Source organism: Agelaius tricolor, unplaced genomic scaffold (genome assembly GCF_023055355.1).
Source record: "Agelaius tricolor isolate 1412-34295 unplaced genomic scaffold, bAgeTri1.0.p SCAF_2, whole genome shotgun sequence".
Taxonomy (NCBI): Eukaryota; Metazoa; Chordata; class Aves; order Passeriformes; family Icteridae; genus Agelaius; species Agelaius tricolor.
Window position 1 is genome coordinate 22,838,355 of NW_027269262.1, and position 27,356 is coordinate 22,865,710.

General features: G+C 39.1%; 1 protein-coding gene across 6 annotated transcripts in view; it reads left to right on the forward strand.

The window, feature by feature from the left end:
• Window positions 1-27,356, forward strand: part of CTNND2 (catenin delta 2) — a 637,583-nt gene that overhangs the window by 98,014 nt on the left and 512,213 nt on the right. For all 6 annotated transcript variants that reach the window (XM_071454189.1, XM_071454171.1, XM_071454196.1 and 3 more), the window contains exon 2: window positions 23,752-23,885. In XM_071454189.1, the coding sequence (XP_071310290.1) occupies window positions 23,752-23,885 (134 nt within the window). The remainder of the gene's footprint in view (window positions 1-23,751; window positions 23,886-27,356) is intronic.

Genomic DNA, 27,356 nt, shown 5'->3' on the forward strand with positions numbered 1-27,356 from the left:
AGATTGTGCACCACTGTTGCTCCTGATGCACCTCTCTTGCAATCTTGTTCAAGAGGCCAAAGGTTCACTGACAGCAGGCAGCACAGTTTTCACACCCAGTGAATACTGTGCCTTCCTCTGTACTGGGTGTGGCCTATCTCTTCTATCTCAGAAGTTTGGTAATACAGCTGGAGTTTTAAAGAGAAACAAAGAAGAGTCCATTTCTCTACAGTCTGTCATGCAATCTATGTGGGCCTCATTGCTTTCCTGGTCAGAGAATTATTATTTTTAATAAAAAAAGTCTTCATGCAAATAGTGAAGCAAAAGGCAACCTTTGGTATTACAACTACCAATTTGAATCTGTGTTCTCAATAACATGGTGTAATCAGTTTGTTATTTGCACTCTCTGTACATATAACTTATCCTAAATGTGCAATGTAAAAGAAAGTAGGATTTTAGTATTATGGGTATTAATTACATTTGTTTTCCTTAAGATTTCTTGGTTTGGACCTTAGTCTCTAGGTGTCCACTCCTAATTTTAAATGTTATCCTAATTTTGATTTTTTTAAAAATTATATACATCATCCTGCAATATGTGACTTAAAAGCAGTTATACCTGAACACAAAAATAAAACGTGGAACGCAAAGTTGTGTCAAGAATTCTTTGTACAGAAAGAGTTCAGTTCACATCCACCAGCTCAAATAGAGCTTAATACTGTGTGATTGTTGCAGTCAGAGAGCTTGTCTAATGTGACAGACTGATGGCACTTTGCCTTGTCACTCCTGAACACCAGCCCATCTGAAGGAAGCAACTTCAGTTCACTCAGTGAGTGCTCTGGCCACATTCCACTGCTACCTGCCAGTAATTCTGAGTAATTTGGTGGTCACTTCTTAGATTCTTGGGTCAAGGAGTGTTTGGGAATATTTTTTGCTTCCTTTTGGTGTACTTGCAACAACCAGCATTTGTTGGTAGGTCATGGATCTTCTAAGCTGGCTATTATTGCATGCCTAAATAGGAAAGTGAAAAATAATTTGTTTTAACAAAATGAGAGATCTTTTGATGTTTAAAAGTAGACCTTTTAAGTTAGAGAGATTTAGTAAAATGACTTAGGAAGCAAAGGAAATAGTATTTTTCTAAGGATTCTTGAATTTACAGAGATTCTTATTCTGTTTAAGCAATGTTTTCTATTAAAAGCAATTCTAAATAAATAATCTGGCCAACTTTATCTCTGTGTGGGATCTTTCCAAAACTATATAAAAATTCCCTGTCAGACCCTTCAAAAAGGGAGGGATAGAAGCCTGAATTTTATTTAATACAAAGTGTTTTGTCTCCTTGCTTTCAATAGGCTAATTTATCACTGGCATAGTACTGATGTTAAATCAATGTTACTTTTTCTATTTTACCATATCCATATTGCTCAATTTGACTTCTGTTTCATGAGCTCATGTGGCTTTTTTATCACATTTGGTTAATAAGGTTTTATTTTGAGCATTTGCAGCTTTTCATAATTCAATGCTTAAATTTCATGTAACTTGCAACTGCTGAGAGGTTGCAGTGCTGCTTTGGTTATGCATTAAACCTGTTCCATAGCTCCACAGCATGGAGTAAAAACAAATGTCTTGTTTCTGTAGCAAGCTCTGGTTTCTCCGAATCATGCGTGCACTGCAAAAACAATGGCTTTCCATGAAAAAGACATAATTTTTCCCTGCATTAAGCTCTTTATGTGGTGTTTTTCTCTTGTTTCACTGTGTTCTAGGAATGAAGGGCTCCATTCAGTTACCTCAACATAGATGGCTAGTGCCATTTGAGACAGCCCAAGTTTTTGTGGTTCCAGTACAGCAAATACAATACAGGACCTACAAGAGATTCCTCCTGAGTGTCACCTGGACTCCAGGCAGGAGAGAGAGAAACCCAAAGGCCTCCCAAGCAGCAGTAGACACTTGTTGTTGGTTACCTTTAATGTAATTAATGTAATTACTCAATTTTTGAATTGAGATTTTTGATGAGAACAGCTCTATGGGATCTGACTGTCCTGCCCCAAAAATTGCCAAATATAAATAATCAGAGAAAAAGGTTTAAAAAATAGCAAGTGTGCATTACCTATCTTTCTAGCACAGTGCCGGCCTCAGGCACTTTCCAGAAGAAGTGCGGTTTGATGTGTTTATTTAGTAACCTTGGTGCATTTTTCTCACCTGAAACCATGTATGTGTTTAGCAACTGCAGGAGCATTTCACGAGGACTTCAACAGCTCAGCAATGTACAAAGAGCCTCCTCCTTTTGTCTGTGTGGAATTTACTGCTCACTCACTGAATCTGCTGTCCCTGTTTGTTCCTAATCCACCCTTCCTGTGCTACCCAGACTTTCAGAGTTTTCTCATTTATCTTCCCAACTCTGTCTTCTCTGAACCAAGGAGTTCTGACATGCATCTTTATTCTTGATATGGGGACCATCCTTGCCTCTGATTGTCTCTGTTACCCTTCTCTGGCTTTCCACTTCTGCTGTATGCTTTAAACTAAGGGGAGCCAGACCTGCTCACACTATTCAAGATGCAAGTTGCTGTTTATTGACTAGTCATTTAGTCTTGCAAGGGCTTCTGCTGTTCTCCTTAACTGACCATTTTCTGTAATATTTCGATTTCATATCATTAGCAACTTTCATTACCACCTGTAATCAAAAAAAAGGAATGAGCAGTATGAACATGTATAAAAACCTAGGTTTCAACTCAGCTATTTCCTGGAATTTGTCTGTGGTGTCTGCTGAAAGAGCTTACTCTCTCTGCTTTTGTTTGTCCTCATGAAATTAGTTACTCATGAAAGAATTTTCTGTCCTATGTAATACCTCTACAATTTTTTCAAAAACTTTCAGTGAAGGACTTAAGAAAGGCTTTGGCACAGGCTGACACAGCATCATTTTATCCAGCTTGGGACATGAGTGGTCTTACTAGATGGATGAAAAACTCTGTGGAACATCAGACCAGAGGTCTTTACTTTTTTTGGTTCTTTAGTTCTTCAGTGACAGGGATGCAGAGATGCAAGGCTTTGTTGACAAGTTTGTAGATCACCACAAATGGTGAGGTGCACTCAAAAGCACTCGGAGGCCTGGCTGCCATTCAGAGGAGCCTGCACAGACTTGATGAGAGAGCTGGCAGTGACCTTGTGAAATGAGGCAAATAACTTAGTCTTGAGCCTTGGCTGGACAAGCTCTGGCCATTGGTACGTCCTGGGCAGTCCCTGGCAAGCAGCTCTTCTGTTACAGACCTGCAAGGCCATCATAGCCAGCAGCCTGAGTGTGAGCTGGCAGGATGCTGCAGTTGGCAGCCAACCGCGTCCTGGGCTTCCCTAATAGCAGCACAGCCAGGAGAGTGAGGGAGAAGTTTATTTGCTTTTAGTCAGCTCTCATTCGACTGGGCCTAGACTGCCATGCACACGTGTGGGGGACAGCCCAGCACAGGAAAGACATTGATACGTTGGGGCCAGTTCAGCAGAGGCCTCTGCGACGAGCAGTGGCAGGAGTACTTGCTCTGGGCAAAGAGGCTCAGAGGTGGGACTTGTTAAGCCTGGAAAAGAGATGGCTTTGGGGGAACCTAGCAGCCACCTCCTTGTATCTGTGAGGAAGTTATAGAGAAGACTGAGGCAGGCTCTTCTGTGAGATGTATGGCTGGGGGCTGACTCATTAATTGAGAGGGGAAATTTTCGCTTGACTTACAGGAAAGAAAAGTTGGCTGTAAGTGTAATTAAGCAGTTGAAGAGATTGCCTGGAGAAGCTATAGGATCTTCATTCCTGGATGTTTCAAGAGCCAACTGAACAAAGCCTAAGTAACCTGGTCTTGAATGCTGATCAACTGGCTAAAGCAGATTTTCCTGATCTGCTTGAATTGGGATGTTGGATCAAAAAGTCTGCTGAGATCCCTTCTAGCCTGAATAATTAATTTTGTATGATCATTGCTTATTTTATACTTGCTTCTTTCTTAATATTCACCTTCTTACCTGCATGCTTATTAAAATCCAGCTTCTTAGCTAAAAGCAAAGTAATGTTTTTAAAAAAATAGTTATACTTTGGAAAACAGATTTTTTCATATTGTCATTCAGCACTCACATGATTGAGTTCTTACATTTCAATATACAGACATAACTTAACAATGTGCAAAAATAACATCATTTTTGTAAGGGATTTTAGTTTGAAATAAATCCTCCTCCCCTGCACTGGAGGAGTATTATATCATCTCCTTTTCCAAAGGAAAAAAAGCTCAACAATTAACTCTATCATAAATGCTGCATACTTAGCATAATTATTTTTGTATTGAATCTGCATGAGCATATGTTTCTGCTGAAAATATTGTACTAAAAAATCTCAGATGATGCCTAATTCTGTGCGTGAAAAAAAAAAAAAAGATACAGGCAAGCTTGGGCTTGGATGTTTTCATGTCAGGGACAATTTCTAAGTCCTGGATAATTATACTTATCTTTCCAGAAGAAGTTTTGAACAACCTTTTGATTATATAGCGTGTCCCTGATGAGCTTGTTTGTTGGTATATTTATCATGCATCTCAGATGCAATTCATCTACCTAATTTTAGCTACCTGAAAAGGTAGTCACTGAGTTTAAAATAGATGCCTAGGCACCCGCTACAGGTAATAGAGATGATTCTTCCTATCCCCAAACATGAGTCATGCTGTCTGCCTCAGAGGCTTGACTTGTGATAAAATTAATCACTCTGCAAAGCACCTCTTTTACCCTATTAACTAGAAGGGGACTTTAGGCACTTAGCTCTTCCAGGAGAACTAGTTTAATATGCTTATGTTTTAAATCTCTACATTCAGACTCATCCTGTGTCACTTTCTGTTTCTCAAATATCATAGAAATATTTGGGAGAAACAGAAGTGAGCCTAACTAAAAAAACAAATTGCTTTAAGCTATCCTTAGATATGGTAACTGATGCAAATGTCTATTTCAGCACTGAATTTTGTAATATAACTCAGCTGGAGCCCATATCTGGAGCAGATACATACCTGGTATGATGACTTGTTGGAAACATGAAGTCAACACCATCTGTACTACAGAGTGGGTTGTTTGCAGGACATGATGGAGTGGTGATACTTGGTTTGGGATTTATTTGTTTGGGGGTTTTGGATTTGGTTTAGGTTGTAGGGTTTTTTTTGTGGGATTTTGTGCGTGTGTGTGTGTGTGTGTGCATTTTTTTCATTTCTCCATCTCTGGATATCTCACAGGAGACATTAGTAACTGGAAGAGTGTTGGTAACACACCAGTATTTTGGATACTGCTGAGCAGCACTGGCACAGAATCAGCTCTGTCTCTCAATATTCCCCACATCAAGGGGCTGGAGGTAAGATCCTGAGAGAGGATGCAACCAGACCCAAAATATCCAAAGGGACATCTGCTCAGATATAAAAGCTAAAGAAAGGAGGAGGAAGGTGTGGCATTTATTATTTGCAATGTTTGTCTTCTGGAGCAACTTCTATGTGCACTGAAGCCCTGCTTCCTAAGAAGTGGCTGAACATTAGTTGCTAAAGTAGAGGATAATTTTTTTTTTGTCTTAACTTGTGCTCATGAAAACTTTTGCTTTTGCTTTAGTAAACTCTCTTATCTAAACCTATGAGTTGTTTTCCATCTTGTTTTTTCTCCCCTGTCCATCTGGGAAAGGGAGTGGTAGAGCAGCTTGGTGGTCACCTGGTATCCAGCCAAGGTCAACCCACCACAGTAGCATTGGGAGACTGGAAACTCTAGAAGTGATGTCAGTGAAATAAGACTCCAAACCTATACTAGAACTTCCTATTCTTATGCTTCTTTTTCTTGATTGCTAGCTAGACTTAAAAGCAGATTGATGTTGGATACATACCTCTTTTCTTCTCCTTTAGCAACACATTAATCCTCTTCAGGACAAGTCAGACATGAGTTTGTATCTACTTCAGATTAAACCAGATGAAATCTGAAGTATTACTTCTTTCTTTTCTTTTGGAAGTAATTGAAAGCAAGTTCATTCTTCTAGCAGCAGAATTGTGTATACTTCATAGAAAACTCATGTAATTGATAAGCACTTCTAAAAGCCCAACTTGAACTCCTGGGATAAAGGTGATACCAATAATGCTCAGCATTCCAAGACTGCCTGCAGCTGAACAATGAAAGAAATGCCAAATCAGCTCAAAATATAGAATTTATCTGAGGGTTTAAGGTGCAGGACAGGAAACAGCTGTCTGTGTTGTTAAGATTTTTCTTTTGTGGACAACACTGTAATAAGTGTTAAGTCTAGTGGATTAATTAGAATGACTGTTCTTTTGGGGTTGTACATTCAAACATCTCTGGCAAATTGTGACACTCCTATTAAAAGAAATGGGTAATCATGAATACAGACAGTGAAATGCTATTTCTAACCTTGTACTATCACTGTGTTTAGTATTTTCATTCAGTAAATCTTGCATATGTTTGCTGGTCATAAATTAATGATTTTCCACTTACTTAAAATGTTTTAGAGTGCTTCTTTAATTATTTTAGAGAGATCATGAAGTTCTAATTACCTTAGCTTTGAGTCACTTTTAATCTCTCAGTTTCTCATAGCTGTCTTTACTGCAGACAGGTAAACTTCCAGTGGATTTTTTTTTTTCCTGTGCATGTCTGGACTAACAAGCCCCAAGTATCTTATCAAATAACAGTATCAAATAACTTATGAATAATCCTTGTGAATAATTTATTTTTTAGTCAGAAAATACCTGCATGTGTTAAAATCTGTGCTTGATTGACAATATTGAGTTCAGTAGAGATCTGCATATTATGCTTTTATGATATTTTTTCTAGTCTTTTTGTAATTTGTACAGTCCTCAGGCCAGTGGATATTCATTTGCAGTTGAAGGCTCTAGATATTCCTATAGTACAAATAATTATTTTGCTGCTGTGCCCTATAGAACAGAAACACTTCCAGAGATTCCACTTTCTTGGGAGATTTTTTTATAATGCAAACACAAAAAGATACTCCCCAGAAATACAAGTATTGGAAATGCCTGAACGGTTAAAGACAGGGGGGAGTGTGTGTGTGTGTGTGTGTGTGTGTGTGTGTGTGTGTGTGTGTGTGTGTTTGTGTGCGCGCGCGCTTAATTACAAGACAGCTGCCTGGATAGAATATTTCAGCCCAAACAGTGAGCTTTTGAAAAGTGTAAGTGGCTCAAAATAGGATCTTAAAATGAGAAGTGCTAAACACTGCTAACTCTGTCTGCAACCAGAAAGAAAATTGTGAAACTTCCTCACCAGCTTTACATCATGGAATTCCACCAGAACTCTTTTACAAATTGCTCCCAGCAAATCTGACTTCCTGCTGTTGCTGACTGCTTTTCTAGAAGCTGTGATGTCTCAGGTCTGCATTGCTCACCTTCCCCCTCTTTACCAGCTTTATTTCAGGAAGCAGCTCTTCTCATCTTAGTCAAGGGAGGGGAAAGGAAGAAGAGGCACAGAGAGGAGTGGCACCTTCTTTCTTGGCTTCCTGCCCACATGCTTGGCCTCCTCCCCAGTATCATGGGATATATCTCTGGCAGTATATTCCTGAACACTATGTTTGTTTAACTTGTGCAAACATTTTTTATGGCAAAGAAATTTAATTTTCTGTTATGATGTGTAATTTGACAGGATGAACATGCAATTAGAATCACAAAAACAGCTGAGATTCTGTGGATATAAGTAGATTAAAGATTGCTGTATATACATTCAAAGTATGTATGTAGGAAGTTAAAACTAGGTAATGCAAGCAGCCAAAATCAGTGCTGGAAAATGTGTCTAACTTAAAAGAATGGTGTGTATGTCTTTCCATGGGCACTCAAATGTATCTGCTTTGAGTGGATGTTGCTGCAATTCCAGCCAGTGCAAAGGAATTCAGTGCTGTCTTAAATCAACCTCACAATGAAAATGGGAGATAACAATTATTACACAGCTCCAGTTTAACCCAGCAAGGCAATTTTAAGGATGTCAGTCTGCATGAAGACTGGGATACATTCTCAATCCATGAGAGTGTTTAGGGGAAAAAAGAAAGGAGTAGTGTATCTTTGTAGGGCTACACCTACAATACAAAATGGAAGAAGTAGATGCTGGAGGACGTGTATTGAATTGAATATATTGATTTCTTTTTTGTTGCTGCTAATAACTTTGAGTTAGAAAATCAGAGTTACACAGTGTGTAATAAAATTCAAGTACAAGTAAATCACAGGTGATTTTCAGTTCTGTGTAGCTAGCTGGTTTAAACCCAAGTCATTGAAGTGAGAGGTGACTTTCTTGCTATACTTAACTGCCACTGCAACTTAATTATTGTTTCTGATCTTTTAGGATAGCCTTTAATAATGGGCCCATTATTTAGTAACCAAATTTTTTACTGTTACATGTTCTTGACAAGTCCTGCAAAAGTAAACAGGCCCTCAATAAAAGCCAGCGATATGACAATATTGTAAAAGAAGGCCCTAGCTTTAGGCTTACAAAGAAAATTATTGCAAGTTCTCTTGCCTAGAATACTTGTAGGTGCAATAAAAGTGTAATCATAATTAAAGGTCAATTTATGTTGCTATGTTAGTTTAGCTACTTATCCTCACTGGACCTCAAAATGGTCCAGTATCTCTGTTCTGGGAGAGTTTGTGGTTCTTCAAACAGCACATCCCTTGCACTGAAATAAGGAATTTGATTAAGGTTCTGATGGTACTGTAGGACCATTCATTTGGGCAAGTTATGGTGACACTTTACTGTTTTATGAATGATTAGTCAATTGATGCCATGTGAGGTGGCTTTTCACTTGTGGTCTTGTAGGCAAAATGGCCATGGATAAGCAAGACATGATGTACATTCTTCACAAATACAGTTCAAACCATCAGTCTGAGCCTCCTTCCTGCTTAAGTTTAGTCAGCCTGTGTTTGGAGATAATTTCTTCTTAAGCAACAGCAGAGTCCTTATCTGCTTCTTGTCTTTTATCGCTTAGCAACAAAAATATTTGAATGAACTAGTTCTGCACTTAGAATCACAGAATGTTAAGGGCTGGAATGGACCTTAAAGATCATCTATTCCCAATGCCCCTGCCATGGACAGGGTCACCTCCCACTGGACCAAGATGCTGAAGGCCTTATCCAATCTGGCTTTGAACACTGCCAGGGCTGAGGTATCCACAATCTTCTTGGGCAACCTGTTCCAGTGTCTCACCACCCTCACAGTAAAGAATTTCTTCATAATGTCTAACCTAAATTTCCCCTCTTTCAGTTTGAACCCATTACCCCTTGTCCTACTACAGGTGGGTCTCACAACAGCAGAGTAGAGGGGAAGAATCACCTCCCCTGACCTGCTGGCCAAGCTTCTTTTGATGCAACCCAGGATTCCATTGGCTTTCTGGGCTGTGTGTGCACACTACTGGATCATGTTGAGTTTTTCATCAACCATCACCCCCTGGTCCTTCTCCACAGGGCTGCTCTCAACCACTTCTCCGCTCAGCCTGTTGGTGTACCTGGGATTGCCATGACTCAAGTGTAAGGAACTTGCACTTGGCTTTTTGATCCTTACAAGGTTTGCATTGGCCCATCTTCCTGGCCTGTCAAGGTTCCTCTGGATGGCCTCCCTTCCCCCCCTGTGTCTAACACACCACTCAGCCTGGTGCTGTACTTGCTGAGGGTACACTCGATCCTACTGTCCATGTCACCAGCAAAGGTGCTGAACAGAATCAATCCCAGTACCAGCCCCTGAGGGACAGCATTGGTCACTGGTCTCCACTTGTACAATGAGACAGACCACAACCCTTTGCCATCCAGACAGTTCATTGTCCACAGAGTGGTTCATCCATCAAATGCATGTCTTTCCAATTCTGGCCACAAGAATGTCATGCAGGACAGTGTCAAGAACTTTGAGTAAGTCCAAGGAGACTATATTGGTTGCTCTGCCCCGTAAATCAACTGTAAAACAATTGGCTCTGAGAGAGTTATACAAAGGTTTAGGTTTATTCTTACTTTTCCCCCAGCAATTTTTTACTACTATTTAACAGATTATCTGACTCTTTGTATAGCAAACAGGAGGAAGACAGACTTAACCTAGCCAGTCTATTATAAGCCTTGCAAATGATGCTTAACTGATATATTTTAAGAATGATCTCAACATATGGGTATGAAGATAACACTGTAAATTGATACCCCTTTAGTGTGACAGAGGGAAGGCTGAAACTGTTAGACTAATTACAGTCTTACACAACTTAAACATACATATTTTTATTCTTTTCTGTCAATAAGGTATCTCCTGGATAGTATAATTTTTGGCTAGAAAGAAAGTAAAACAGAAGATACATACTGTGAAGGGACACTGGGTTCAGTTTAACTGTGAGGGGGTTAGTAATTTCCAAACTTTGAGACAAACTGTGAAGAAAATGCAGTTGTCATCACATTCTTATAAAGATTGTCATTGTTTATTTAAGTATATTTCAGTTAAATCCAAACTTTGAAACTTGGTTTGGGTGTGTTAAGTATACTTAGCAGAAAATGATCCATTAATGCAAGGACTTCTGCCTCTGCTTTCTGGCAGGCAGAGATCCAGAAACAGTTTTGTACTCTATTGAATGTTTTTTATGACTATGTTTCTAATGGATTTTATTAGTTGATGTTTCAGCAGAAATTTCTGTCAGTATTTAGTTCTATGAAAATCCAGATTTCATGCTTGGGAGCACATAAAATATTCCTTTGTATAGAGTTTAGAAAAATGGCTAGGATTGCACTGATAGAATTTCTGGTTTGTTTTCTCCATTAAATTGTACATTCTGTCATATAGATTGAAAAGTTTGACTCTTAGAAGAGCTGAATTCGACTCTGATATCCTTTAGATTTCTGCTGTATCTTAGGTGAGATCCCTTGCCTCTTTGTGACTCTACAGACATGTATGCAGCTTTAAGTGTCACATGATTTTGATATCCTGTCAGAGAGATTATTTTGTCCAGGAGAAAATCTGGGCAGGGTAGTGCAATGGTTGCTTCACACATCTCTTTTCTGCAGGGTTACAGTAAAGTCAAGGAAAGAATGCAGGTGGGTCAGCACAGTGTTTCAAGCTGGACTGTGTGCAGACCTGGTGTGGAGTCATGGGGTCGCCCAGAGCACTCTCTGGTGCTCTTGGGTCCTCTGCATGTTGGCGAGGTGGTCCCTAATCTTGCTGGAGAGTCATGAGGTTCTCACCTCCCACTTTTGTACTCTGATTTCCTGCAATATTAACTATCCTTAGTTGTAGGACTAGGCAGGGATTATCACATTGGTAATGAGTCCTGTCAGATCTTGATCTTTCCACATTTGCATTTGCTGCTCTTGCTGCTCACAGTCTGTTCCCAGTACTGAGCCTTTGCACTTTTTGATGATCATCAGGCAGTTTGCATGGTTTGGCTGCCTGTTTTCTTCAGCACACAAAACCAATTCTCTTTTTCAGGACATCTGGCTGACTGAATTTCATCTGCTTTTGCCACAGTAAAGAGCTGTTTACCATTTACTGGCTTATGCTAGCAGCTATCCTGTCTGGACATAAATCATGCTAATTGCTACAGAGAGTGAAGAAAAAGCCCTAAGTTCTGTATTTTTTTTCCTTTTTTGTCCCAACTTGCTTGGTCATAAAGTCTGTTTAGGGAGCTTCCCATTCTGCAGTGTTATTTGTGGAGATGCCCTAGACTCTCAAAATATTGCAAAGAGTTTATGAAGCAAAAAAATCAAAATAATGGATGACAAAAAATTTATGTGGATAAACTTGAAATGATGCATATATGGAGAACAAGAGTAATATGACATCCCAGCTTCACACAGGAATCTGATTTGGGATTTGCTACTTTTTGTGGGGCTTGGGCTGTGTGCATAAGCCCATATCAAAGGAATGAGAAGACAAGAACCTACAGTTCCCATTAGGAGTACAGCACTCTTCAGGAAAACACTTAGGAAATGTTTGATTGTCATGTTCATCTTTGGCTGGGGGAGGTGCATCCAGATGTTTAAAAAGCAGATGTCCAGAACTCAGCAGATCCCTACTTCAGCATGCTGTGAACAAGTGAGGAGATGCTGTGCTCATCTGCCAACCCCTTATTTAAGGGGTACAGCCATGGATAGAACCCCCCAGTTATTGCTGCCTTGGTTCCCAGGGTGGCCCTACATTGACATTGTGTCTGTGCAGGTCAATCTGGAGGTAGGTTGCACAGTGTTGTATGGGGCTTGGAAACATGCATTCTGCTGTCTGGCTCTAATAAAAGGGAGAGATGTGAGGCAAAGAGGATTGTGCAATTCAGTATGATATATATAAGTAAGCTCCTTAACTGCAGGAATTAGTGAGGAAGTAGATTAGTCCTGAGATTACACCAATACCAGAACTGTCTATCCTCCTTCAGGTTCAGAGCCATGGGAGACATGAAGAGTAGTCAGCATGAATCACCCTGCAATTTAAATTTAAAGTAATAGTAATAAAGAGTCTAATTTGGCAAGAACTTTAGTGGATTATTTACCTCAGACTCATAGGGCCATGCTTTTGCCTTGCTATTTCTGTTTTTTGTAATGAACGTGTCCTCAGGTGTTTCTGCCATTGACCCTCCCTCTTTCATTACAAACTTCTTTTTCCTTTGATTATTGTTGGTGGTGTTTGGAGGAATTAGTTGTGATGTGGTTGGGGTTTGCCTCTGGCTGGCAGCTAAGCCTTCACCCATTTGCTTGGTAACCCACTACAGCAGGATGAGGGAGAGAACTGGACAGTGAAAAGTGAGAAAAAAACCTCTAGTGAGTCAAGATAACAACAACTTAATACATCAAAGGAAAAAAAAAGTAAAAAATTAAGTAAAAGCATTCACCACCATCAGACTGATGCCCACAAGCCCCCAAGCAAAAGCTACTTTGGAGAAACTGCCCCCAGCTTAAATGCTAAGCATGGCATTGTACAGTATGGAGTATGCCTTTGATCTGTTGGGGTCAGCTGTCCTGGCTGTGTCCCCTCCTTACCCTGCTGAGGGACAGAATGGGAAAAAGACAAGGCTCAGTTCTGTGCAAGCACCACTCAGCAGCGGCTGAAATTCTGCTTTTTAATCACAGTGTTACCACATGAGCTTCTATAAAGAAAATTAACTCCATTCCACCATGAACAAAACATAATGCCACTTTTTTTTTTTCAATTCACCCCATAGCAATAAATGACCAACTGATGAAAAAAGAAAACCCAACAAAATATTATGTTAGTATCACCTACTCATTAGGTGTCTACATAATAGAAGATTTTAAGAATTCATTGGCAGGACTGTTTCTGGCTTTTGTTTGTTGATGTGCATTTTGCTCTTTATGCTTGGGAACAGGAGTTCTGTTATATATATATATATATATATATATATATATATATATATATATATATATATATATATATATCCTATATTGGCATTGTCACTGAAGTAAGAACTCCTGTTCCCTCAGTAAGAGCAGCAAACAATATTCTCTCATTGGTTCCATGAATGAAACAAATTTGCTTGCTTTATTGAATAGATTTTTCAGCAAAACTGAAATAAATTTTTGCAAATCCTCATGCTGAGGTCTCTAAAATACTGAGAGGAGGAGGATTTTTGATGCTGGTTTCTCTGTATGATTGCATTACTATCTCCAAATGAAATATTTTCCCAAGAATTTGAGGAGGTTGCTCAGTTCGCAAATGGTCATGCTGGCTGGTTAGGATAAATCCTTACAGATTAGGATGGTGCTTTCAGGACCAATGAAGTAGGAAGAAGCAGCATGTGGTTTATCTGTTCTGATTAATCACTTATTCAGTTGCTACAATAAATTGACATGGAAGGGGGCTAGGGGTAGTGAACAGCTCTGGCTTTGTGATTTGAGTCTGATCTTTAAATCTTCATGCACTGGTCAGCAGTGATTCGAGCTCTTGTTTGAGAGAAAAAAACAACAAAGGATGTGCAATTAGACTTTGCCTTTTTTTCAAGGTCCTTTGGGCCAAATGCTGTACGTTTTTTCTCATAAGCACTTCTGAGTTATGCTACTAAAATAATTGGGAATTACTTAGAATTTTTGTTTAATTTTTAAGGAGGCTGGCTGTGTAAGTAATTCAAAGTATTTGAAATTGTGAACATTATAGCAAAAAGCAAAACAGCCATGCTTTATGACATATTACTTGAGCAAAAAAATACTTAGCAGGATCATATTGAACTAAAAAGTTTGAAATCATTGCAGATGGCTTAAGCACTAGTCAAGACTTCAAGTTTCATATAGCCTCCAGTGTTCTTACACTGGTTAATGTAGACAGGGGCAGGAAAATATTTGATACAGCCTGTGGAGGCCTCAGGCTGTTGTGTACATAAGACTCTTCATTTTGCTTCCTCTATGCAGAGCAGGAAAATAGAAATATTTTAATCAAGACACAGGGCAGAAGTAGAGAGTTCCTGAGGAAGAAACTTTTTTTTTTGTCTTGAGCTATAGTCATTGGAATGTTTCAAGAAATGCCTTTTGAGTCAGGCATCTGTGGAAGAGAAGGAAATTTTAGGTATTTCATATTTATCTATCAGACTTTAGAACAGGTGAAGTCAAGGAAAATACTGGAGGAAGTTTTCCTGTATAGCTTCTGTTCTGTCAGGTTTTAGAATATTGTTGTCTTTATCCTTTACTTTAGTGGGGATCTTTTATATCTTCTACCACACTTCTGCAAAGAGCAGGAGGGTAGAAAAAGAAATTTTATGATCTAACTAATCTGAACCTCAACTTTGCCTAAACTTTAAACCAGAGAATTCTTTTTCACACCCTTAGAGGCCCTAAATACTTGTACAGTCTGGTTGAAATAACTGAATGCAACAAGCTGAAGTCACAAAAGAAGACAAAAGCCAAGCTCATCTGTTTTAATGAGCAGGGAGATGGATGAGTCTGTGAACAAAGAACAATCCCAGAAAGAAAACAGCCCTTGCTCTTTGGAAAGCCTTCGTGATACGTTAGCTAGAATAAGAGGAGTGCTGACTGATCCCACATATCCCTGATCCTTAATTGAGCCTAAGCCTTTCCAAAGGTCTTTTAAGATATCGTGTCTCCTTTAATTAATCTGTTTTCCTGCCTTAGTAATTTCAACATAGGAGATATATGCTTTAGGATGTTGTGATAACTACTTAGGCAATCAGAAGACATTTTCGCCTCCAAGGTATTTGGCAGGTTCTGGCAGTTTTTCTTATCTTACTGTTGACTCAAGAGATTATCAACCTATTTTTAAGAACACTTACCCAGACACAAATTGAACCAGGCCTGTCAGCTAAGATAGGACAGTTACAGAAATCTGTGATTTCAAAGGGGTTTTGTGCAGGAGGAGGGAGGGCCCATGTTTACAGACCTTGTTTCACTGTCACACAACTGCAGGATTCAGATTCATTGCAGAAAAATTCAGTGCAGCATTAGTAGGCATGTGTCCTGCCATCTAGAGACAATGCTATCTCAGCCTTCAGACACCTCCATAGTTTGAGGTTACTGAAGATTCGAATAATGGGTCATCTTTCTACTGGGAATGATAATTTGTATATTTAAATTCTCAAGCAGCGCTAATTTCTACTTCTTCCAGTTGGAATCTTATTCCAAAACTCTAATGTAAACATATTTGTTAGTCTACCAGTTGTATGTGATAATATTTGAATTGACTATACAATATGTAGTAGTAAGAATTACTATTTTGGGTAGATTTTTGAATTGACTATACAATATGTAATAGTAAGAATTACTATTTTGGGTAGTTTTCCCCATCCATGTCTGTACCTAATATGACTTGTGATACATATAATAATTTGCAAGAATGACCAGACCTATTTAAATCTGTGTCATTTTGACTCATAATTTATAACTGAATTCTTAGCTTATAAGAATGACTCAGTGAACAGGTAGAAACAGGATCAACATTAGCCCTTCTGACATCATGATATTAGTGTAGATATCATGAGATTAGTTTAGATATTTAGTAAATTTAAGTGTAGGAACAGTTTTAGGTAAAAAAAAGAGAAATTAAATTATTTTCATTATATAGTAAGTCCTCATATATTTGAAACAATAGAAAAAAGGTAAGAGCAATTCTAATAGGAACAATAGAAATGCCTATTATTAAATTCTAGTCATACAGTAATCTCTACATAGCACGTGTAAGGTAGAGGAAAGGAAGAAAAAAAGTTTTCTTGATGCATGATTGCATATTGGATTATTTTAAGTGACTGATTCTTATCCAAGGCTACTTCAGTATCATTTGTGGCTTTCCAGATGAGCTCAGTAACATGCCAGATTTGATTACTATGCAGTAAGACAGCATGACTTACACTTTTATAATGAATGCACTCACTGATTAATGGTTCACTGTACAGGAAGAACTCACTGCCGTGTATGTGGTTTTTTCTGCAATATCTTTTTATTAAAGAAAGATACTTGGATTTGCTGATTTCCATGATTTGATGCAGTTGTTAGTGTAGTGCCTGACTTGGCTTTTGCCATGGATTCTCAGACATTGTGGAACTGATTGGTTTGAGTTTTTTTAGCCTATATGTACTTTCTACCCATGAAAGAGTGATAAAACATTAGACTACTTAAACATCATTAACAAAGTTGCTTTTAGAGGAACTTCAATCTGATATTTAAACCTGAAAGTCTGTCTCTTTAAGCAACATCCTCTCCTTCTTTAAGCATTAATGCTGCGGCTTCTTAAGTTCTAAATTTTTTTTCTGTGAATGAAGCTTGGTTTTTTTCTGATGTGGAGGAGGAGAATAAGATCAGTGAAAGGCAGATGTAACTATCCCATCTATGAAAGAGCAGAAAGACTGGCAATGTGTAATTAGACAACTATGCAACCAAATTGCTTTCACCAATGACATCTTCATGACTATACTTCTTTAGATCCCTATGTAGCAAATCTCTGCCCATAATCTATGCAAAGTGTGTGTGGAAAATTAAACTTTTAAGTGAAACCTCATCATCTGACACTGCCATTTTCATATGCATTTTTAAATCCTATAACTATTTTGTTTTACCTAAGGATTTATTTATGGTGTAGAATGGACCTCTGTGCCTGAGTTTAGCCTGAACAGATTTTTGCAATTTGACCTTGGAACTAGCTACATTGGATGCCTCAGAGGAGGCATGACATCCTCCTACAAGGAAGGGTGTCTGCCATCCAGCTTCCACTGCCATCCCAAGAGTCACAGAAGGAATGTGGTCTTGCCATCGTTTATTCTCTGGTTCTGAATGTCATGCTATTACTGTTGCCAGATATTTGTGTGATCTAGTCATAAAGATTTGGATCACAGAGGTACAAACTGATGGTCCTCTGTGATCATTGAGTCCAGCCATTAACCTAGCACTGTGAGTCCACCATGAAGCCATGTCCTTAAGCACCACATCTTGGTTTAAAACACCAAGCGTGTTTTAAACACTTCCAGAGATGATGATTACACCAGTTTTCTGGGCAGCCTGTTCTAATGATTGACAACCTTTTTGATGGAGAACTTTTTCTAATATCCAGTCTAAACCTCTCCTGGCAGAACTTGGGGCTGTTTCCTCTTGTATCATATGGTGCTTAGAAGAAGAGATCAGCCATAAGCTCCTTTCAGGTGGTTGTAGAGAATGATAAGGTCTCGCCTGAGCCTCCTTTTCTCCAGCTCCCTCAAACTCCCTGCTCTGGACTCGCTCTAGCACCTCCATGTCCTTCTTGCTGTGAGGAGCCCAGAACTGGACATAGGATTTGTGGTGCCAAGTACAGGGTGGTGATCCTTTCCCAGGTCCCGCTGGCCACACTATTGCTGGTACAGGCCAGGATGCCATTGCCTTCTTGGACACCTGGGCACACATGGATCATGTTTGGATGGCTTCCAGGTCCATCTCTGCCGGGCAGCTTTCTACTGGGCTTCCTCCTCACATTATCCCTGCCCCAACTTGGGGCCTTCCCAGGGGCCGCAGGGCCAGCCCATTCCGGCCGGGCTCTCTCCCAGGCCGCAGGGCCGTCCCTGCCGGGTCTCTCCTGCCCCCGGCCCTGCTCCCGCTGTCCCCTCGGGGCTCGCAGGGCTGTTTCTCGCTCGCTTCCCCTGGCTCAGCCCTGGCTGCCGGGCAGCGTTTTGCCCTCCCTTGCCCAGGCTTTCCCCGGGGCTGAGGGGCTCAGCCGTGCCCTGCGCTGGGGCCGCTGCAGCCGCTGGCACCGCCTGGGGCCGGCCCGGGCAGCGCCGGCCACTCGCAGAGCCAACAACGGGACACCTGCACCCAGCTGGGAGAGAGAGGATGGTCTCGTCCGGATTTACGGTGTTGTTGACTTTTTTTTTTTTTAATTGAGATTAAGTTTTTAGATGCTCTTAGAAGGACAGGGAAAAAAATTAAAGGGTCAAACTCTAGACAGAATTTTGCCAGCGCTTTGGAATACGGGAAGCCATGAATTATTTATGTCTGACTTGCCAGTATGTTCCCAAAAGGCTGGTAGTATTTTCCCTGTTCATCTGTCTATGATTGCCTAGAATTTTAATTCGGTTCTCTCAGGAGCATGTTTATGCTCTGACTTACAGAATTTCATCTGTGTTTTTGTGGCACAGATAGAAAATAGTGTTGCTGTTGTGGAAATTAAATGTAGCCAAGTTACTTCTAGCAGTTTCTCAGCTATGGTATACTCTCTTAAGCTGCTTCGCTTTTCTTTTTCTTCTTGTACTCCCTCTAACTTTCCCTTTGTTTTTGGTGCTAAGTTGCCAGGAGTGTGGGTTAAAAGGCTATCAGCCAACTTAATTTATGATGAAAAATGAAAAGCATTGGGGTGGCTTTTTCAGAGATTTTTTAGAGAAGGGAAGCCAGAGAAGAAGGAAAGGTACCATGGTCATTATCATTATGTGGGAAAATGCTTTTTTGAAGACAACTGGTGGAATTATTAGGTTTTTTGTGCCCATGCTGAACAGTGGAGGAAACAGGGAGAGTAAATGTATTGTATTAAACAGCAAAGCAAATTTTCTACTGATAAGGCCAGTAGAGCCTGGAGCAGAGGGAGGTGGCTAAGAGAGGCTGCAGTGACAGAGGCTGTGCAGGACTGATTTTGTGTGTTAAATATGTGAAATGAGAGGAAAAAAACCTGCCTTGTCTAGAGCTTTGGTAGTGGGCTAGGGGTGCAGAGGCTCATTTCAACCATATTTTTTTGTAATTCTACAGTACTAGCAGTTTTAGGTCCCACTGAAACCTGAGAATGTAAAATTTCTTATGCTGAAGACTGAGCTAAATTAAAAGTTCATTTCTGAACAGATGTGCAAATGCGAGTGCTTGCTATGTTGATGTTTGCTGTTGAAACAGTTTTATGTTGCTGAGTCATGCTTTTTTTAAAATCTACTGTACCTTCAGTACAGTAGTGTCTCTATAGCTTGTGAAAATTCATTCTGTGTTTCCTTTCTGTATCTCATACAAATTTATGTAATGAACAAATAACTGTTAGAGTCTATAATGTTAACAGTTCAGCTGGATATCCCAGAACTGTAGATCCAGGGAGACTGGGCTACTAGGTGCTATTGGCTGCAACCTTTCCCCTTGAAGAACTATAGTAACAAATGAACTCAGATGTTTGACATTACATTCTCTGTCCAGAAGCAATATTTTAATAGGGGCACAAAACATTCCTTTTAATGTCAGAGACATTTATTTTGATTTCTCTGTTTCTAGATGAAGGGGACATGTGCAACATGCCTTTTTAAAAATCTTTTAAAATCTTTTTCTTCCCCCATCTTTTAATGTCTATATTTAAAAACAAACAAACACAAATTATGGAAACATGGAGTGGTTGCAGAATGTTAGCTACTATCCAGATACTGAACCTATTTGAACTCAATACAATTTATGACAGTAGTTGATTATGTAATCAGGGGTTTTTTTCCCATTTAAACTAATGCTTGCAAATGTAGATTAACAAAGCAGTTATTGAAGTGTTCTTTGGTGAAAACAAAGAGTTAAAAAAACCTTACAGCCTAAAAATTAAAATTTACTGAAATTGAATATTGCCCTAAAAGAAGTTAACAGTAGCAGCAGACAGCTGCTGCCTGTGTCTTATGAATGTAATTGTTTTAAACTCACTATTTTTGTTTGTTATTGTTGTACCAGTAGCATCTTTTTGGTTACAGCGCAGCTTCCCCGTTGGCCATGCAGCCCTGCAGTCACTCCCAAATAGACTTTAAATATTCTGGAGTGTTTGTGCTCGGGCAAACATTTTGGTGTAGCTAGGGCAAACATTTGTGTAGTCTTGGACTTCTAGTCTCGTTTCCTTGCTGGGTTTTACCTCCTTGGGCGAGTGATGTTTATGGAACAGCCAATTCAGCAGAGCCTACCCGCCGGGGTCAGGCAGCCCTGGGGCAGCGTGGGGATGGGCTGAGCAGGCCAAGGGGCTTTTCCCAGAGAGCTCCCTCAGCATGGCACCGAAAGCAGGGTGCAGCAGGGGAGCTGCTCCCAGCCAGGGGGCCTGAAAACATTTCCCCAGGCGCCTCATTCACAGCTCTGGTTGAAATAAATAGGGCAAGAGATCTTTCTCCTTTTTAATGCCTTTATTAAAAACTAGCTCGGGTGGGAAGAAACGACGGGTCGCATTCACACTCGCTGCTGCTTCCAGGAGTGGCACGGAGGAGCAGGAAAAGTGTAGCCATGACGTGTTCTGAAAAATCTTTTCCTTAGGATTTTTTCTCCTGAGAAGCTGAAAGGCCTCAGGAACAAAATGTAAACAATGGTTATCTGCTGCTGTGGAATGCAACAGGTGGATCTGTGATTGGTCTCATGTGGTTGTTTCTAATTAATGGCCAATCACAGTCAGCTGGCTCGGACTCTCTGTCCGAGACACAAGCTTTTGTTGTCATTCCTTCCTTTTCTATTCTTAGCTAGCCTTCTGATAAAATCCTTTCTTCTATTCTTTTAGTATAGTTTTGATATAATATATATCATAAAATAATAAATCAAGTCTTCTGAATCATGGAGTCAGGTCCTTGTCCATTCCCTCATCCTTGGACCCCTGTAAACAACGCACTCAGGACCCCTGTAAACAACACACTCACAGAAAAGTGTAGGTTTGTCCACTGGTCTGTGGGCAGAGCTGGGGCTTCCATTCCCACAAGAGCATAACGAGAGTCCCCACTTTTGGCTTGACATTTGGGGTCTTGTGTCCAGCCGACATCTTTGAGGTTAGGGTGAGGGTAAAAAGGGTCTTAGTGGATGCTGGATTCTGTTCCTCACACTTAGACATCACCCTGATCCGTCAATTCCGTGTTAGCTCGTTGTTTTTAGGGGTTTGGTGAGTGGCTTCTTTCTTTGCGTGCTGGTTCCAAGGTCATTTGCATGCCAACTCCGATGTCCCCTCCTCTTCACTTCCAGGAAGCAAGCAGGGTGCCACTCGACAAAAGGGGGAATTTTAACCATCAACAACAGGTAGTTAAAAAAAACGACGGGTGATTATAACAACCAACAGTTAGAACTCCACCCTGGCAGCAACTAGCCCAATCTGTGAACTCTGTAACTTTTTTATTTTAAAATGTGCAACTTTTCTACTCATAACACTGGTGTTCCTCCCCGGCCCAGCGCAGTGTCGGGATGCAGTTCCTGGAGCCTCATGCCGCTGTAGTTCCACGTGAGCTGCCCCGAGCAGGGAGCACGGATTCCCTGCGCCTGGAGCGAGTGCATGCCGGGCAGGTGGGACTGCTGCTGCACTTGTCCTTGCTTGTGTGCTTGGATCCCCTGGGCTCCTTCAGACTTCACAGGCTACAGAGCTGATAGCAAGGAGTGTTGCATTACAGTGATTTCTGCAAATATCACTCTGCAAAATTTACAAAAAGGCAACAAAATCAATTATTAGACCATTTGTAATTTTTTGTTGTATGTAAATAGCCACACCAAAAAGAAAACTACTTTTGTTTCTGTTATGATAATGCAATTATTAATTTACCAAGAAAATATAATAACTGGATGGTTTGAAAGCAAGGTAACAGAATAAAGATTTATAGGTGTGTGCCTGCATGTCTTTTCTCCGGTACTTACAAGACGGCAGCAAATTTAATTGTATGTCACAAACTAGTTAAATTCCTATAACAGAAGTCAGTTCTTTTGTTAAAAAAAAAAAAACAAACAAACAAACAAAAAACACCCAAGAAAATGTAATCCAAGAAGTCCTTTTAGATTGAGGTATTGGAATTGTTAAGAAGTTTTGTTTGGTCTGCTTGTACTTGTGATAGAAGAAGGCAGGTTTTCTAGGATCCCCCAAGGAACCTTTCTTTCCCCCCAAGGTTTTCTAGTTTAACTTCAAATAGTATTGGTGTCTGGAGCAAGGGCATTACCAGAGCCAAAGATTTGATATTTAACATTGTCAGCAAGATTTGCTTACAAAAAGTAAGCTGTATGAAAATATGTAGCTTCTTTAATTAAAATTAAATATAATCACATTCTTCAGTATATAAACTAACTTAGCCTGAGATTTAGGGAGATTTTTCTTCTAACAAATAACTGGCTTTTTTATGAATAATCTGTTTTCATGTTTTTGTCTTGCATATGTATGTCAGTGTCTTGAGCTTCAGGAAGCTTTGGAAAAATGCTACCCAGCTGGGCTAGCTGTGTCCTCTTGGGCAGCACTGTGGCTTCAGAGACAAAGCTTTATAGAATGTCATTTTCCCTTCTTTTAGAGATCTAATTTCCATGGCAGACTGATGCAGGGATGCTTGGGCTGGGTATTGAATTTTATATTTGCTTTTACCCTACCCTTTCCTACTGTTTTCAGCCTTCTCACTTCTTCAAGAAAAAGCTGTACTATACAGCTTACTATATTTTAGCAGAATAGAGCCAAGGCGGGAGTTTTGCTTCTTATGCAAGTGGTGACTGCTCTGAATATCCCCATTGCTCTTTATGAGGCCCATCCAGCTGGCAGCCTGTGGGCCACTTCTCTTGCACAGAATAATTCTGGCCAGCTCCCACATGAACCTGATTTTATCCTATCGTGCCTGTGCATAACCATGCAAACTGCCTCTCTGCTCCTTTACTTCTGGAATGTGGCACAACGTCTCTGCCTCTGGAGATGTGCCTATAGTGACTTTTAAACAGAGATGCTGCACTATAGCTTAGCCTTCAGAAAGATAAATCATTCCACTGTCACACCACTGTTTTGCCCTCTGAAAAGAAATGCTAGAAATGTCTTCAAATGCCAAGACTCTTCTTTTTCTTTTTCTTTTTTTTTTATTAGTAAGAGATCTTAAAAATGGCTTAACAACTGTTGTGTGTTTTTCGTAAAAATACTCAGATAAAATGTTGGCAAAATTAGACTACAAGAAAGGGTATGAAAGTTATCTAGGCTTAAAGTATAATACATGTTAAATAAACACGTGTGTTAGCAAGTAAACACTAGATAGCTTATATTTCTCTCATTTATCATTTTTTGGGTTTCTGTTTGCAAAGCGTTTCATGTTTCATTGCTTTCATGATACTATAATTTTATGTTGTATGTTGCCACTGGTATACTATACAAAAATCACAGCTATAAATTATTTGAATCCTTACAAAGGTACTGATGGTAACTATTTTAGAGTAAGGCTGATTTTTTTTTTTTAATTAAGAATTTTTTTTTAATTCAGAAATTGTTTATGTTTTAAATAAGTGATATATTCTACAATATAGAATTATATATAATTTTTACTTTAATTATAATAATAATAATTTTTACTATGATTTTTACTTTAAATGAGAGTTATTATTCTTGTATTTATATGAGTCTGCTATTTATCAGGTTTATGATAACAAATCCATTGTTTTATTTTTCCATGAACTGCAGAAACTATGCCTGTTCCAGACCAGCCCTCGTCTTCTGACAAGACAAGTTCCCTTAGTCCTGTGTTGAACACATCCAATGGCGATGGCTCCGAAACTGAGACAACCTCTGCCATTCTAGCTTCAGTCAAAGAACAGGTAGGCAAGTGATGCATCTGTAGGCTGGAAAACAATAGTATGATTTACTGGTTTTTTTTGGTTTTTTTAAAAAATGTTTCATAGCTGGTATCTGAATAATTTAGTTCACAAATGCATATTCCAAAGAATGTTCACCATTTCTTCATGCTTTAGTATACTTCTGGAAGCTTTCCTACAGTAAATTTAATATAATTTAATTGAATTGCTCATTTTATTCTCCACTTCCACACTTTACTGTGGATGGTGGTTTTCTGATTTCTCTCCTTTTATTGTTGGCATCTGCGTGTGGAGTTACAGTATACTGGCATGTAAGAGTTATAGACAAATGAATTGTGGACAAGATGTGTTATTGTAGAATTTTTTAAGGATTAGTAAGGGCCCTAGGATTTTAAAGTTTATATACATGTTTTTGGGGGTTTTGGGTAAAACCTGAGGTGAGATTGTATCAGGGCAAAACTGGGTATAGATAGAGACACTCATTTTTGGATGATTAAAACAAAAATATTAGAAACTTTCAAGGAAAATGTCTTCAGTGTGATGGTCTGCTTGATGCTAATAAGACAGGTTTGACATTTTAATGTAAATTTTTGTGGGCTGAATGTCAGAGATTTTGCTTTTAATGCCTTTTTGTACTTTAGGAGATGGTTAATACTTCAGTTAATGCAAACAACTGGTCTCTGTCACTGCCTCCTTTGTTTTGACACATCAACAGGAATTCCAAGGAGAGACATTAAAATCAGCTGCTTTTAGGCAGCTTTCTCCTTGCTGAAGGTGTTTAAATTGTTTCTTCCTTTATCAGGTACTGATCTTTCTCTGCCAAAGACATTCACTGGTTCTTGATTTAAATTAATGCATGAATTCAGCTTATGGTATTTCTCAGCACTGGAGTAATAGCTCTTGAGTCTTAGAGATCTTATAAAAATTATAACATTCCTCTTTCTTGGTTGTTTTTCTATATGCCAGTTCTCTCTTTTGGGTGGTAGAGGTTAGTCATATTTTCTGTTCTGAAAAGAGGAGTGCAAAAATGAAATGCTATAATGTGGAGCTTTGTCTAGGGATTTATGGCACATCATTGGAATAGAAAATTGACCATGGTTTAGATGTTTGCTTTCTCTTCCATGTCAATGATATTTCTTGGGTGTGTACCAGTGTTTCAGCCTGTGTCACTGCATTATTTTGTAGAAAAGTATTTGCCTTTCTGACTCTTTGATGGTGAAAAAGTGTACAGGGAGATTACATAGATAGAAGCTATGTTTGCATGTTGGAATGTGAATCACAGTATGGAATAGTGACAAGAACTTCTCTGTTGTTTGGTGTTGTGATTTTCACTAGTTTATACCTCGTTATGTGTTTTACAAATGAACCTTCCACCCCTATAAATCAGTTGAGTACCAGAGGAAATTGCTGCTGAATCCACCAGATGAAAAGGATTTCAAGTGGTAATATATTAGCAAAGTTATTTCTGTTTCCTGTGAACTACAGCAATAATAAAGTAGTTCTGCATTGACTTATCACCAAGAACAGCCTAGCCAGCTAACCTAAGGTACTGCTAACTAAAAAGATATTGTCTTGAACTACTGTAATACAAGGTACCAAAATTTAACAGGTGTTCTCTTAAGGAAATTTGCTTCTTGGTAGGTGTCTCTAGTCAGACCTATCTTGAAGCTGGAAGACTCTACTAAACTCAAAACCGAGCAATAATGATATCAATAACAATGATAATGACAATAGCAATAACAACAACAACAATAATAATAATAATACCACCACAAACCCCCTCACCCCCAACCTACTTTTGGCCTTTTTCCTTACAAGATTGTGTGTTTTGACACACTTCCATTATTTAATGTTCTGTTGGAAAAATTCTAGGTAATGCCACAATCCCGGTCTTCAGACAGATTAAATACATTGCACTGATTCTCCATTGTTGAGTAAATGAAGTTAAGTTTCTAACTGACTGTTCAAATGGGTAGCCACCTGCTTTTTAGAAGAAGGAAGGAGTTACTTTACTGTCTGGTATGAGATTTTGCTCTGCATGCTTTTTGATTGTAGCCAAAAATATAACTAGAGTTACACAGATACAATTATTCAAAAGTACTGTCAATATTGAGAAATTAAGGTGTTTTTCAACATATCAGTCATAATTAGGATGGTTTTCAACCAATCAAGTATATTACATTTTCTTTTTCTCTGCTGATGCTTAGCTTTAAAAGTTTTCCTTGTATTTTTTCTCTTGGAACACTTGGGGTAACTTCATGTGTTACTTCTCATATAAAATAAATAGAACATTGTCACTGAGTGATGGTAATAAACTGTGGTATCTATGATATGGAAAAAAGTAAGAGGTGTTTGCATTCTTTGAAGAGGGCAGGATACATGAAAGGCACAGAGAAGGGGTAATAAATGTTGTATTTATTTGTTTTACTTGAATCTCCTACGTGAAATTTAAACGATATAATGAAAATTTAAAGTTTTGCTGTGCTTAGTTTGAAAAACACATATCCCTGTGCTGTCACATTTTGAGGAACTGATTTATTTGGTCTAAAAAGTTTATTGGGGCAAAAGTTGTGCTTGATATGTCAAATGTTAAGTGACACACATGATTGTCATGACTCAATAAGAAGATTTAGCCACATGCTTTTCAAGCTGAGGGTATCTGTCAAAAGGGAAATTTTGCTGTTGAGGAATTATTTTGATTTTGGGAAATGTAAATGAAAAACTCCTTGCTTTGAAATACAGGCCATTTCATTTGTGCTTTACCTCTGGACAAGCGTGCTGATTCATGTTTGGGTTTCAGACTTCAGAGATGCTATTCAGAACTGATAGATACGGAACTTGAATCCATTCTTCATCCCTTGCTGTGAACTTTCTTAAGGTTAGATCACACTGCTGGAGGCAAGGTCAAGATCATTCAACATTTGTCTAAGAAACCATGAGATGCCAGGCCGTGACCTTTGGCTTAGCCGTTTTTGAGCAGGCCTTATGAAGAGAAATATTAAATAACTTCTGTGAAAATGAAAGCTGTTCTTTTGGGGTTATTTTGTGTGGGTTTTTTGTGTGTGGTTTTTTTTTTGTGTTTGTTTGAGATTTTTTAGACAGTATCAAGTTCTTTAAAGAGAAATCAAGCAATGAAGACATAATTTCAGTTTTCTGTGAAATGGATGAAGGAGTTTTTTTCTTACGATATACTGGGAAACACCTTAGGCCCAATACTTCATAGGTTTTAGAAAACATAAGGCCATTTCTCCTTGCATTTTGTCATCTGGTTTTTTATCTGTAAATATGGGAAAACTTCTTCAACAAAAAGTGAGATATCAGAACTCTTAATTTGTGAGAATATATGTGATAGATGCAACTATTGCTGCAAAAAGTATGATGTGCTTCTGATTGGGAATTTCCACCTACAAAAGAGACTTCTGAGCTCACTTGTTAGCAAACATCCTGGGAAGAGAGCTGTTGTTGATGCTTTTT